This window comes from Lynx rufus, unplaced genomic scaffold (genome assembly GCF_022079265.1).
Source record: "Lynx rufus isolate CCGP_SWC_20201006 ecotype Redwood Valley unplaced genomic scaffold, mLynRuf1.p SCAF_2, whole genome shotgun sequence".
NCBI lineage: Eukaryota > Metazoa > Chordata > Mammalia > Carnivora > Felidae > Lynx > Lynx rufus.
In genome coordinates, this window is record NW_025814834.1 from 151617058 (window position 1) to 151632133 (window position 15076).

The 15076-nt window shown below is 38.1% G+C and overlaps 1 protein-coding gene across 2 annotated transcripts in view; it reads right to left on the reverse strand.

Moving 5' to 3' along the window:
• Nucleotides 1–6848: 6848 nt before the first annotated feature.
• The window catches only part of PRKACB (protein kinase cAMP-activated catalytic subunit beta), a 128539-nt gene continuing 120311 nt past the window's right edge, over nt 6849–15076 (reverse strand). For both annotated transcript variants that reach the window (XM_047082653.1, XM_047082652.1), the window contains exons 9-10: nt 13906–14070; nt 6849–10181 (exon numbers count right to left, since the gene is read on the reverse strand). In XM_047082653.1, the coding sequence (XP_046938609.1) occupies nt 10056–10181; nt 13906–14070 (291 nt within the window). In that variant the 3' untranslated portion in view covers nt 6849–10055. The remainder of the gene's footprint in view (nt 10182–13905; nt 14071–15076) is intronic.

Genomic DNA, 15076 nt, shown 5'->3' on the forward strand with positions numbered 1-15076 from the left:
CTTGAATGAAAGAGGCTTTTTTTGGATGCCAGGAACCACATGATTTATTCAGAGAGAACAGTCTGCACTTAACTCAGCTGTGTGCTTCCTGACTTTGACTTAGTATAAAGAAAATAGTAAAAAATTTAGTAACAAGTTGGTTGTGCTCATTGAGTATGAGTTTTCAGTGTACTCTGTAGAAATGGGCAGTGAAGTAAAGAATCTCTTTTTTCCATATGGCAATAGTCTGGCTGTTAAAGAGAAGGGTGCTTGTGAGCTTGGGAATGAGGAATGAATGAGATGGAAACATTTCTTCACGGCGATGATAATGCTCATGAGGCCATTTCAGTGATATCTGTTGGTTTGCTCAAAAGCATTATCAGTGATAGAATATCTCATTTTTAATCTTGAAAGAAAGAGTTTGGATTTCTTAAGGAGACAGAACTCTGATGAAAATGACTTAATTGCTAAGAGTGAGTCTCACAATATTTGATTTTTAAAAAAATGGTTAAAAATTTCAGTGTTCCTATTTACTTTTGATTAACTACTTTATCCTTATAAAGAATGCAAGCAGGGGTGCCTGGATGGCTCAGTCGGTTGAGCATGACTTTGGCTCAGGTCATGATCTCACAGTCGGTGAGTTCGAGCCCCGTGTTGGGCTCTGTGCTGACAGCTCAGAGCTTGAAGCCTGCTTCGGATTCCGTGTCTCCCTCTCTTTCTGCCCCTCCCCTGCTCATGCTCTGTCTCTCTCTGTCTCAAAAATAAAATAAAAAACATTAAAAAAAAAGAATGCAAGCAATTCAGCAAAATGCAAGGAAGAAATTATAAAATAACCCCAAGTCTCGCACCACGAGTAACATTCCACGCCTCTTCCTATGCCCGTGTAGAGACAGAAGGCCAGAGAGATGGAGTGACACATCACTAGATAGCACACAATTTATATAAGTTAGATCTTATTCTTTAACAGAAAGCCTTCAATTTAATTTCACTTATGTTATAAAATCTAATTCACCAAAAGAAACTGAACTGAAAATAAATGTAATTGAATTTAACACAAGAAAAAGAAGTTGAAGAAGTAGAAATGAAAACCACAAAGTAGTGACAAAATTATGAAAAATCATCTAGAAGTTAGTTGTTATCTTATTTAACCGCATGTACTAATTTTAGATTCTGTTAGTTGACTTCCTGCAATAAAAGATAAGAAATTACAAGTCTCCCTTCCTTTCCCCATCTTCTGATTTTTCTAGTTATCTTATTCTGATTTTGCCCAGGTTTAAAACGCTTATATTTGGTTGTATAGCTTTACTTACCATAGCTGCTTGTAATTAGTATGACATTTAGACAGATTCAGGGTTCACCAGGGGCTTTTTGTCACTGCTTCTTCATTACTAAGTTCTTTATTTTGATTTATATATCTAGTTGGATATGAAGGACCCATAGGTTTTCAATTTCTTTCTTTTGATTATTAATAGGGACCTGACTCATGCTTTTAAATTAAAAGCGACTTGGCTGGGTGTAATATTTTGGCTAGTACTTTCTTTCCCCTAGAACTTTACAGCCATTGTTTAATTGTCTTTTGGCACAAGTATAACTATGGAGACATCTGAGGCCGGTCCGATTCTGCCCCCACCTTGAAGGTGACTGAATTCTTATGCATAAAATTTCATTGGAGTTCAAACCCTCCCTGGAGCATGGCTTGGTGTTGAAGGTTCTGTGTCCTTTCCCCCTAAAAAATAGTGCCTTCTTTCAATAAGTAAATTCAGTTTTTTGCTTCATTTTAGTGAAAAGTCTCTGTGCCATATATTTGAATATTTTTTTCTGTTTCATTCATTAATTTCAAAGTTCAGGATGCCAATAGTGGATCATCTTTGTTCTCAGTATCTATTACCATTTTTGAATTTTCTTTAATCTCTTTATCTTTTTATTCTGCATTCTGTAATTATCTCATTGTAATAAAAATCTTCTCTGTATGTTACTTAAGTCTGTGGAGTCCTCTCCACTCACCACCATGCGTTTTCCATTCTGTTTCTGGTCTGTGGAGATATTGATTTTTTAAAAATGTTTATTTATTTATTTTGAGAGGGAGAGGATGAGCGGGATAGGGGCAGAGAGAGAGGGAGAGAGAATCCCAAGCAAGGATTCTTTGCTGTCAGCACAGAGCCCGATACAGGGCTGGATCTCAACAACTGCAGGATCGTGACTTGAGCCGAAGTCAAGAGTTGGACGCTTAACTGACTGAGCCACCCAGGCACCCCTGTTGATTTTGTTTTGAATACAATCTATGTCCTTAAAGATATTTTAAAATATATTCTATCATTTCTATATGTTTTGGACCAAAAGAGAAAAGAAGGGTTTGTATGTCATTTAAATTCTACCATGACCAGAATTTTTAAAGCTCTTCTGTGTCTATCTCATTTTTATTCCTAATGATGTTTTTTGGGGGGTATTTTCTTTAAGCTTTCCAGAAGCTATTTCTTCCTTGTGGGACCATTTTTCTTCCCATATACTTTTAGAAGTTCCTAATTGATACCTTCGGTTAAAAATATATATATATATATAATATATTTTCTTTGGAGTGGCCTTTATTTTACCACTGTTGTTCCTTCTCTTACTGTGATGGCTAAGATCACCTTTGTTCTTTCTTCTTTTACTGTGATGGCTACGATCCTTTAGCACAATGTAGAATACGACCGATGATAATGGGAATATCAGAGTCCAGCCAAGAAAACAGAAACCATTCTAGGTATTTCAACAGAGGACATTTAATAGAAGAAATTGGTCACATAGGTGATGGAAAAATAGAGTCCAACAGCTTCACTTTATATAACAAAAAGAGCATTGGTCACATTATTATTAAAAACTTTATAGGGTCGCCTGGGTGCTCAGTCGGTTGAGTGTCCAACTTCAGCTCAGGTCATCGTCTCACGGTTTGTGAGTTTGAGTCCTGTGTCAGGCTCTGTGCTGACAGCTCAGAGCCTGGAGCCTGCTTCGGATTCTGTGTCTTCCTCTCTTTCTGCCCCTCCCTTGATCATGTCTCTCTTTTCTCTCTCAAAATAATAAATAAACACTAAAGAATACATTGAAAAAAACCTTTATAAAAGCAGCTAAAAATAAAGACAGACATTAAAATGGTAAAGTCACCCAAAGACGAGCAGCAGCAGAGAGCTCTATCAGCTGTGGACTGGAGGAAAAAAGGAGGAGCCAGGGTTCACAGAGCTCAAAAACCAGGACTACCTAGTGGAACATAGAACGATGACAGTGACCAGAAGTTGGGACAATGGAGAAGACTCCAGAGATGATAGAGATCACAGAGAGAGATAGGGAGGGAAACACTCTGGTTATACCTTTCTGCTCCTTCCAGTGTTTTACCATCACTTTCCACTAGCCAGGCCTATCTGGTCGCTAGAGGGCTAGGGTGCTTGGGAATGAAAGTAAGGCCCCCTCCCAACCCCCCCCCCCACCCCCCACCTTGCAGTGAAACAGCTGTTTGCCTAGGTGTATAATTCTAAGTTAAAAAAAATCCCTCAGAACTTTGGAGACATTACTTTTCCATTTTTCTGTGTCCTCTTTTTAAAACTTTAGACAATTATCATGTCTTGAGGCTAACTCACCTTGTTTCTTTTCTCTCATATTTTTCTGTCTCTATCTTTGGAATATAAATTCTGAGAGATTTCCTAAGCTTTATCTTCTAGATCACTAACCTTCTGTTATAATTGTATCTACACTAAAATTTATTTTCTTTGTATACTTTTTAAAATCACCTTTACAAAGGTATCGTGCACTCATTTTAAGTACCTGGTTCAATGAGTTTTGACAGGTGTAGACAATCAAATGGGCACTCATGTTGCCACTTGTATCTGTAGTTTGTTCCTTTTTATTGGTGAGTAGTATTTCATTGTATGGATATAGCACCATTTGTTGATCTGTTCATCTGTTGCTGTTTGAATTGTTCTCATTTGGGGACTGTTTCAAAGTTGTTGAACATTTATACCTTTTATGAACATATGTTTTCATTATCTTGGGTAAACATGTAGAAATAGAATGGGTAACCAATCCTATGATAAGTGAATGGCTAACTTTATACAGACTGCCAAACTTTTTTTTAATATCTAATTTTTTTATTGCTTATTCATTTCTGAGAGAGAGAGAGAAAGAGACAGACAGAGCATGAGCGGAGGAGGGTCAGAGAGAGAGGGAGACACAGAATCGGAAGCGGGCTCCACTCTGAGCTGTCCGCACTGAGCCCAACAGGGGGCTCGAACTCACAAGCTGTGAGATCACGACCTGAGCCGAAGTCGGATGCTTAACCGACTGAGCCACCCAGGCGCCCCTGACAAACTGTTTTTTGCGAAGTGGCTGTGCCACTTTATATTCCTTCTGGCAATGCAGGACAGTTCCATCCAGTTCCTCTCCATCTTCACCAACGGTTGGTATTATCAGTATTATTAATTTTCGTCTTTTTATTGGTGTGTAGTGACACACAATTGTGGTGTGTTTTTTTTTTTTTTTTTTTTTTTGTTTTTGGGGGGTTTTTTTGCTGTAGTGATGAGTATCTTTCAAGGCACTCAGAACTGATTTGCTACTCAAGTTCTGTGATAGCGTACTTGAAAATTCACTGCATGCTAACCACTACACTTCAGGAAGCCCACGTTCTCTTTGAATCGTGAAAAGATTGTCTCTAATTCCACCTTAGACATAACCATATTTTCCACCTAAAGTGACATTATTAGGTGTGATAGGCAGAATAATTTCTCCCTGTCCTCTCTCTGCCCCAGAGATGTTCATGTCCAAATCTCCAGAACTTGTGACTGTGATAAGTTATATGGTAAAGGGGAATTAGGTTACTCATTAGCTGATCTTAAAATAGGGTGAACAGCCTGTGTACCCAGATGGCTCAATGTAATCACTAGGGTCTTTAAAAGTGAAAGAGGGAGGCAGAAGAGGATGTCAGTGGGATGCAGCCCAATATTGCTGGCTTTGAAGATGGAGGGATGGGGTCACAAGTCAAGGAAAGTGAGCAGCCTCTAGAAGCTGGAAAAGAGATTTTCCCCCAGCGCCTCTAGAAAGAATCCAGTACTGCTGATACCTTGATTTTAACCCAATGAGACTCATTTTTGATATCAGACTTCCAGAGCTGGTAGATAATAAATTTATGTTGTTTTAAGCCACTAACTTTGTGGCAATTTATTATACTAGCAATAGAAAATTAACACGTTAAGGTAATCATTTACTGTGAGCATTACTAACCACCGAATAATCAGATGACAAACCAACTGGGGTTTCCTCACCACTACTTTATCCTCATTCCCACTTTCCTTTTGGCCATTTCATCAACATCACCATTAACAGCTGCGCAGAGGCTCTAAATTTAATGATTTGTTCAGTTTTAGGTTGTATTAGCACAGCTTCAAAAAGCTTGCTTGGCATAGCTTGATGCTGAGAGTAAGTCTGACCCGGAGTTAGAAGTGCTTTCAGCCACCCATGCTTTCCCCTATGCTCAGTTGCTAGTGTTTTCTGTTTCCTGCTTATATTCCAGAAAAGAAGAGAAATAAGAAAACAGGTGTACTGAGGTTTGTGACCACAATGACATACTTTTTTGTTTGCTTGGTTTTTGCTTATGGTAAATTATTTCAGTTTGGGCCAATTCTAAAGCATTTGAAGTGAGATCAATGCAAGCCCTTCACCATGGGAATATCGTGTACACATGGGAACACCGCAGTGGGTATACCAGTTTGTTAGGACAGCCATAACAAACTACCACAGAGTGGGCAGCTTAAACAACAGAAATTTATTTTCTCACAGTTCTAGGGGCTAGAAGTCCAAGATCAAGGTGTCAGCAGGGTTGGCTTCTTTTGAAACCCCTCTCCTTGGCTTATAGATGGTCGCCTTCCTCTTAGGTCTTCCTGTGGTCTTTTCTGGGTCTGTGTGTTCTATGTCCTAATGTCTTCTTGTAAATTCACTAGTCATAATCGGATTAGGGCCCACCATATGACCTCATTTTACCCTAACTAAAGGTCCTACCTTCAAATACAGTCCTATTCTGAGCTCCTCATATTCTGAGTACTTCAACATATGAATTCTGAACGAACACAATTCAGCCCTTATCAGAGAGCCCTTGTCAAAGGCTATTAAAAAAAGCATATAGAAAATGTTCAGGAAGGCTGAAACGAAAGCCATTTAACTTCACATTCAATATTTGTGCATAAGAGAAAATTTAAATGGATTTCAAATGATGATTTGGAGTGAGTGAAGATATGGCTAGAATTTTATAATTGGTTGTATAAGGAAATGAGAAAACTGGTATTTTGTATTAAGCCCTGACAATGATAAAATAAAGCACTGGTATAAAAATAGTAAACATGGTATTATAAAGTACATCAATATTTGTAAATGTTTGCAGTAACAATGATAATAAAAAATGGTAAGGTGTTAAATACCTAGAAAGTTATTTCTTGAGGTCAAGGACAACTGTAGAAACACATACCAATCAGCTGAAATCGGAAGAGGTACTATGAACCTCAACAACACTTCTGAAGAAAAAGGTAAAAATTCATAGTTCATTGTTCCAATATAAGGATGAGGGCTCCTGCAGTGTCAGTTATTTAAATATGTAAATTTTCAACATTAAGAGTAAGTTAGACTAGTAGCATGAGGAAGTAGAAACACTTTTTAGAAACTACGGAATGAATCTAGTAGTTTCTTAATATATACTCAGTTGGACTAGATTGGTGGGCATTCTTCCCCTATTACTCTGTTCCCATCACCAAAGACCAGAATGAATTCCTAGAAACTAGAAACCTATAGGCATCTGTAGTATCCATGGGAAAGAAATCAAGAGATAAGAGCACCAAATAGAACTCAAGACACCATTTTATCCTTTGAAGATACTTTAATTTTGCTGTTATGATTAATTAAAAAACACAGTTGTTTTCAGCATTTCCTAGCTACAATAGTGCATAGGAAATTCCATTCTAAACAAAGAAGTAATTAATGAAATAACAACACACCTTAACATTTACATTGATAGGTTACAGTTTACAAGGTGCTTTCACATACATTATTTCATTTGATTCTTACAACAAGCAGATAAAACAGTCAGTGGAAAAGAAAAATGATTTTTTTTTTTTTTAGGCTTATGATGAGTATTTTCAGGCCAATGGGCAGTCAATACAAGAACATATCAAAAACAAGACAGCAAACCCACAAGCCACAATATCTGTTTTTGGTAGGTTGACAGTTTGATATCAGTTGGATATTTAGCATCAGTGAAGGAGAAAGGAATCAAAACAGACATAAGGTCCTTATGATATTCAAAAAATTGTAAGAACACTGTAAGAGATAAGGAGAAGAAAGATGCCCTAAAATATCACCTTACCGAGATTTACTTCAAAGCACATTATCCCTTCAAAATGTCAAATAAAAAGAATTTTGTCATGACATGTGAAAATTAGAAAAGACCTTAGAAACCGCCTAATGGAATTCTTCCATTTTGTAGAAGAGAGAGCTGAGGCCAAGGTCAGGCCGACTGTGACAGACCAGACCTGAGACCCAGATGTCTTGACTTTGAGTCAAGGGGTCCCTCCTCTGCAGTGCCATCTCCTTATCATTTACTGAGGAAAAATGTAATTTCTTCTGCTTCAAATAATGTAATCTGAGGTTAAACACTGATTCATTCCACTGATTTCTTATTCAAATTTTCATCCTGTTCTTGGCTAAATTGTGGCTGAAACTGGGAGTTTTATATAACTTGAAGATATTCTAATTCTGCGTCCTTGATTGGTTGGAAATAGACTCCCTTGACATATCTGAAAGCTTGCTCATGTCCTTTAAGTGGAGAGAGAAATGGGAATGGCTAAATAGCCCTCAAAACCAACGCATGCCGAGAGGTCATCTACCTAGGCAGATTCTACAGCAAGTTGTGCAGGGCAAGTAGTAATTTTATTTAAAATGTCTTTTTAGAACTTAGAGAAATCTTCTTAATTGCTGAAAACTAAAATGTAATAATCAAATTGTCATCCCCATGATTTATTAAAATAATTCTACAATAATATACAATAAAGCTACCATGGAATTTGTTGCATACATATAGAATACAACGACCAGCATGTTCTTGGGCCAAAAAAAACGAATGAAAATATTTTATAGAAATGATGGTTTAAATTTATTAACATGAATGACATATTTTTGTCACATAAAACTTGATACAGCAAAGTATATCATATTTTTCTTGCACATTTTAAATATAAGTGGACCAACTGAAATCAGTTATCAGCTCTTAAATGACATAACCATGCAGGAACACTTGACAACCAAAAGATGTACAGATGGATGCAGAGAACATCCCAGACAGGCTTTTTCAATGTCTTCAAAGGTTTTACAAGAGTGTGGTACAGAGATAAAGAAGTTGTCAGTGACCGGCACCAATAATGAAGCAAATAGAATGCTTATATACATTAAGATCAGTCTGATTAAAAACAACTCAACTTATATGCATGTAAATTGATCATAAAAAATGAACACAGTTTACTTTCAGCTCTTTTGGTGTGTTGTTTTAAGATAGGTCACTGACACACGGAGATAAAACCAGATGGGAAAATTTAAAAGCAAAGAAAAAAATACTTAAAAAACAGAGTTAAGCCATGGATTCTCAACAAACGTGGAACTAACTGTGCAAAAATGCTTGAAATTTCCACTGACAGCAATGCTGTTGGCAAAAAAGAATTACAAAAAATTAAACTCAAATACTAACATTGCATCTGCATGATCATACATGCTGTGTACGGAAAGAGGCTGGGAATTCTAATGTGTCTAAAACTATCACACCTCAAAATTAAAATACAGTTGTGGCAGTTTTAAAAACTTTGTCCCTTTTCCTCGTGGATGAGGCATAGGATGAACGCTGAAGCTACAACAGTGCCTCTCCCTCGGGCTGACAGATACTGTGTGCTGGAATAACCTGGCAACAACTCCTTTTGTCCTTAACCGTGACAAAACAAAGCGAAGCAAAACAAACAGAAAAATCCCTATATAAATAAGAGTGTCTCTACACTGCTTACAAGCATCAAGCCATTTGTTGGACTCAGCGAAGTAATTGTCCACATTAATGATCTTTTTTAGTTCGTTTTTTTTTTTTTTTTCCCGTAAAAAATTTACAAGGAGGACTTGTTTGAGAAACTAAAAAATTTGTCCCTTTCTTCATCAGTCGCGTTCTGTCAAAATACTGGCTAAAACCCTTACGGAGGAGCGAAGGTATAGAAATCTTAAAGCCCTAATCCCTACAGCAATGACCAAGTGATGGTCCCCTACCAACTGATGGGACCCACAGCTTTAGTTTCTCCTGTGAGTGAGCTGCATGTGTCACACTGCACAGGTGGTCACCCGATTACTCACTGGGAGGAAAATACAAAAGGTGGTGAAGGGAGACGGAACCTCTGATCTCTAGAAATCCAAATTGCCGGGTGTAGCTACTCTATCCAAATGTCTATCCAAATGTCTCACCAGAGCGGTGAGTTCTGCAAAAGGTATTGTTTTGTTTTGTATAAATTGCCTTGTTGATACGACACTCTGTCTTCAAAAATTGTCAGAAGTTTTGGCAAAACTGAGTCTGAGCTACTCAAAGTAAAAATAATTACTGGCCGTACAGCCTCAAGCCATCGACCAACAACCATAACGGCAAGAACTACCGAAGGTAACACTTACCCTTCCTTTCAAATATCACAGAGCCATAACACTGCCCGTCTGAAATACCCACAAAATAAAATGGAGCACTGCTTGGAGAAAACCCGACGAACATGAAAAAGGAAGAAATGGGTGGAGGGGAGGAGAAAGCCCAACCAGAGGGAAGCGGGAAGGTGTCTAGTTGTGTGTTATGGCACAGACAATGCTTGCTTAGCGGTGCCTTGTTACATAGGTGGACGCAGAGCGCACACACGGACGATGGCAATAAAGACCTCACTCAGTCGCTGGAATGACGGAACTAGGTAACTGCTTCAACAAGGACGGTCTCGACTCCACCTGATCTCTCAACAGAGTGCAAAGACTGAGTGTGAGCTCTGATGTCATCTTGTTGCCCATCTTTAAAATTCACAAAATTCTTTTGCACATTTTTCTGTTATAGAGACACGGATATCTTCTTCTTCATAGTCATCAAAGTTGCTGGTATCTCCAGAGCCTCTGAACTTTGGTATGAATGGTGCTTCCACCTGGAAATGAGACAGAAAAATGAAGCGTGATATTTTGATTTATCATAGGAAAAACGTATTTGGTCTTCACCCTAATCCTGGGCACAGAGCTCCTTAAACTCTTGGATGTCATAAGTGTTATGTTAATGAGGTGACTTTTGGAAAGCCTCTAGGTAACCTAAGGATGGGTGCTGGTTAGACACTCGGAACTTTCAGTCTCACCTCCTAACCTCCAGGAGCGGGGGTGGGGAGGGTGGGGGGCTGGAGACGGAGTTTAGTCACCAATGGCCAATGATTTAAATAATCATGCCTACCTAATGAAGCCACAGGACTTCAAGAGGATGGGGTAGGGAGAGCTCCCAGGCCGGTGAACAAGTGGGGATTGGGGGAGAGTGGCGTGCTTGAATAGAGCAGGAAGCGCTGAGCCCCGTCCCCATATCTTGCTTTATGCCTCTCTTCCCTCTGGCTGTCTTTGAGTTACATTCTTTTATAATAAACTGGTAACAGTAAGTAGTTTCTGACTTCTCTGAGCTGCTCTAGCAAATTAATCGAACCCTAGGAGGGGTTTGTGGGAAACCTCTGATCTAAAGCTGCTTAGTCAGAAGCAGGTGCCTAAGTTGCAATTAATGTCTGCAGTGGTGGTGGGTGGAGGGCACTCTTCTGGGACTGAGCCCTCAGCCTGTGGGGTCTGCGGCTATCTCCAGGTTCAGCGTTAAGAACTGAGTTAATTGAGGGGCGCCTGGGTGGCGCAGTCGGTTAAGCATCCGACTTCAGCCAGGTCACGATCTTGCAGTCCGTGAGTTCGAGCCCCGCGTCAGGCTCTGGGCTGATGGCTCAGAGCCTGGAGCCTGTTTCCGATTCTGTGTCTCCCTCTCTCTCTGCCCCTCCCCCGTTCATGCTCTGTCTCTCTCTGTCCCCAAAAAAATAAATAAACGTTGAAAAAAAAAATTTAAAAGAACTGAGTTAATTGCATGGTGGTATGGAGAAAAAAAACCAAACCCACAAATATTGGAATCAGAAAGAGGAATAATGAATGCCTGACAGTTTCTAAATACTAAGGAAAATAAATTCCCACCATTATTATATGGTAGCATCTTTAAATGCCTTCAAGTCCCTAAATGATAACAGCATTAGAAACAGCAGCAAACAGGGGTGCTCGGGTGGCTCAGTCACTTAAGGTGCCGACTTTGGCTCAGGTCATGATCTCACATCTCATGGGTTTGAGCCCTACATCGGGCTCTGTGCTGACAGCTCAGAGCCTGGAGCCTGCTTTGGATTCTGTGTCTCCCTCTCTCTGTCCCTCCCCCACTCACTGTCTCTCTCTCTCTCAAACATAAACATTAAAAAAAAAATTAAAAAAAAAAAAAAGAAAGCAAACAGTAGGTTTGCTATTAATCTCAACATTTTCATTCAAGGAATGGTACAATACTTAAGAGAGTTCTAGGATAATTAACTGTTGGTATCAAAATACTGGCACTTTAGGTTACAGAACTCCAGATTTTCCTTTATCGGTTCCTTATTTCTCAAGCCTTTATATTTCTATCCTTTTCCTTAATTCCTTTCTCTTGAGGTTACAACCGACCTAACATATACTTGTTTTTTTTGTTGTTGTTGTTTTTTTTTAAGTTGGCTCTAGGCCCAACATAGGGCTTGAACTCATGACCTGCAGATCAAGAGTCACATGCTTCACTGACAGAACCAGCCAGGCACTCCTCTTAATCTTCCTTTTAATTCCCAAGTTTATTTTGTTTAAAATATCTAGCTATCAAAACTTTCTGGGAAGTTGGAAAGAAACATGTCCTTTTAGAAAAATAGCATTGCTGAATTCTGAACATTTTTTCTCCTTGGATCCTAAAATTAAAATGGCTTTCCTTTATTTAAAATAGGGACTTTATTAATATTAGGTGGTGCACTGAATATGTTTGAGGACAAGATTTTAATTTTTACTTTTTTAAAAGTAATCTCTATGCCCAACATGGGGCAGAAACATAAACATTTAAATTATGAGGAATTTTCAAGATTTTGATTTTCTTCTAATTAACATACTGTTATCCCAATTAAGAGCCCCAAAGACAATATAGATATTTGGAGAGACCAATAAAACAGGAGTCCTTGTTTAGTGGGTACACAGTTTTCTTGCGAGATGAAAGGGCTCTGGAGAGGGACGGCAGTCGTGGCTGCACAACAGTATGCACTTAATATGATTGACCTGCAAGATAGCAAATTTTGTTTTGTGTATTTTCTTACAATACAACTAAAAAATATTGAACTATATATTCTTTTCCTTGAACATTGATAAGAATTCCACATATTAAATATACAAATATTTTGGAAATTGAATAAAAGCTACCATCAAGGTATGTAAAACAGTGTGGTGCGTAGTACAAGAATAGACAGAAAGAACCCCTAAAGCATAAAGTCGGAAACAGACCGAAGTATGTAATAATTCAGCATTAGCAAAGGTGGAATTTCAAACAAGGGGTCAAAGAAGAGTTATTCAACAAATGGTGAGAGGGTAACTGGCTAATTACTAAACAACAACAAAAAGAAGTTAGATCAAAAAGCACTAAAAGAAAATACAGATTCAATAAATCACCCAAATAGAATTGCTCTTGACTACATAACATATCCAGTTGAGATAATAATGCTAAGGGCTGTTTCATGAATTTAACGCCTAGGAAGTTTCTGAACCCATCTTATGAGATGCAGAGACTACTGCCCTCATATTGTTTTGGTCTTTGCTGCATTATTAAATTCTTTTAATGCTTTGTTTTTATATTCTTTTCCAAAAGATATAAACTAGGAAAACCGTGCTATTAGTATTAATTTATAGCATTTACATTTTTTTCCTAAGGAAATTCACTCATGTGGCTGCATAGCATTATTAAATATGGCAAGTCTCTGAAACATTAGAAGTTTTGGCTTTATGGAAAAAAAATAAAAAATTAAATATATTCAAGATGACAACACTTTATAAATACGAATTATCTTTAGGCATTTGAGAAGCAATGTTGAGAGAAAAGTAACTCAGCACAGCAAAATCTTTCTTCAATGTCTCAATTTGTTACAACGGTAAAGTGATAAAGACTGAAAAATATCTGATGAATCTAGCTATTAAATGTTATTAAATCCAGCTGTTTGCCAATTCCAGGAAGGAGAATATATTTGTTTATATTTGTCTTTCTAATGCGGCTTCACATCAGTTTTGAAATGCAAACCCTTAGGACATTGTTTACTTAATAATTACCATAATATTGTGAAGAGTAAGAGGCAAGGGTAGGAAAAAGTTGACACTGAACACATTTCAGATTGGGGCGCCTGGGTAGCTCAGTCAGTAAAGCATCCGACTCTTGATTTCGGCTCAGGTCATGATCTCATGCTCTGTGAGATCAAGACCCGCCTTGGGCTCTGTGCTGACAGCATGGAGCCTGCTTGGGATTCTCTCTCTCCTTCTCTCTCTGCCCCTCCTGCATGTATGCATGCGCTCTCTCTCAAAATAAATAAACGTTAAAAAAAAATTTCAGATTGATGGTCAAAATAGAATATGCCTTCTCTTTAATCAAGTAGAAAACTCATTTTTTTTAAAACTCATTTTTAAGTTGTGGGCTGGAAAGGTCCCTTAAGTCCTGCATAGGATTAATTCAAAGGTAAAAAAATTAAAACCACGTGTTAAGTTGAAAATATCTTTACCACATATAATTTAAATACTAACTTCCAAAAGCTTTTAAAGAAAGAAATGGCTCACCTTCCTCTGGTAAATAGCAATCCAATCTGTTGTAGCAAACCACTTGTGAGTTTTTATATCACTCACACCATTCTTCAGGTTTCCAAACCGTTTTGTCAAATCCACCTGCAGCAGGTTCCTTAGAAGGTCCTTGAGATCTGAACTGAAGTGCGATGGGAATCGGACCTGTATGAACACACCATGTGGTCAAATTCACATTCCAGTGGTTATCATGGCCTCACTTTCAACGGACCATAGACATCTGAAGAAAATGCTTTAAAGGGTTAATAGACCCCATTTATGAACTCCTTGCATTCTTACTGTGGTTCTCTACAAGTGCCACCATCACCTTATAACTTGTATCGCGTGTCATGACATTACCTCAGTCGATCTTTATTGAGGTATGTTGTAATATTTGTGTATGTCTGTTTCCCCCAGATCATGAGCTTCTGGGGGGAAGGTAGTGTGCCATTTTGTATTTTTATTCCCAGAATTTATTGTGTCATTTCAAATAATGTAGTTCATCTAGTTAACAATTAGTTATTAAGACCTACTATGTACCACACTGCTCTAGGCACTAGATATATAGCAATGAACTATGACTTATTTGGTGACTATGGTATTAACTCTATTCTAAAGATGGAGAAACTAGGATTTGCAGACATTGTATAACTTACCCAATCACTAGACTATAAAGTGGCAGAGCTGGGACTAGAAATCTAGTCATGATTCCTAGCCTCATAAATTTTGTTCTTTATTACACTCTCTTCAAATAAATATAACTCCTTAACATATATATTCTGAGTTTCCAAAGCGCAACATGATGTGCATTCTCATAGTCTCAAAGTAGAAATTAAATCATAAGCATGCAAAGCTAGACCCTATGGCAAAGCCAGACTCATAACTATAGTCTCCCGACTGCTATTTATGCTATTCTGTAAATAAATGCTTCTCCAAGTGTGGTCCTAGGACCCACTTTCATCAGAGTCAACTGGAGGGGTAGAGGGTAAAAATGCTGATCCTGGGGCTTCAAATGACAGGGGCACTGGGTCTGAAATTCTGAGCTTTTATCTCTATTCATGAAAGCCTGAGAAGCACTATCTTCTCTACTTTGTGCAGAAGTTTTATTTTCTCTCCTAGTGACAGATCAAAAAAATTTTCATGTAAATAATAATCTAAAGTCATCATCATA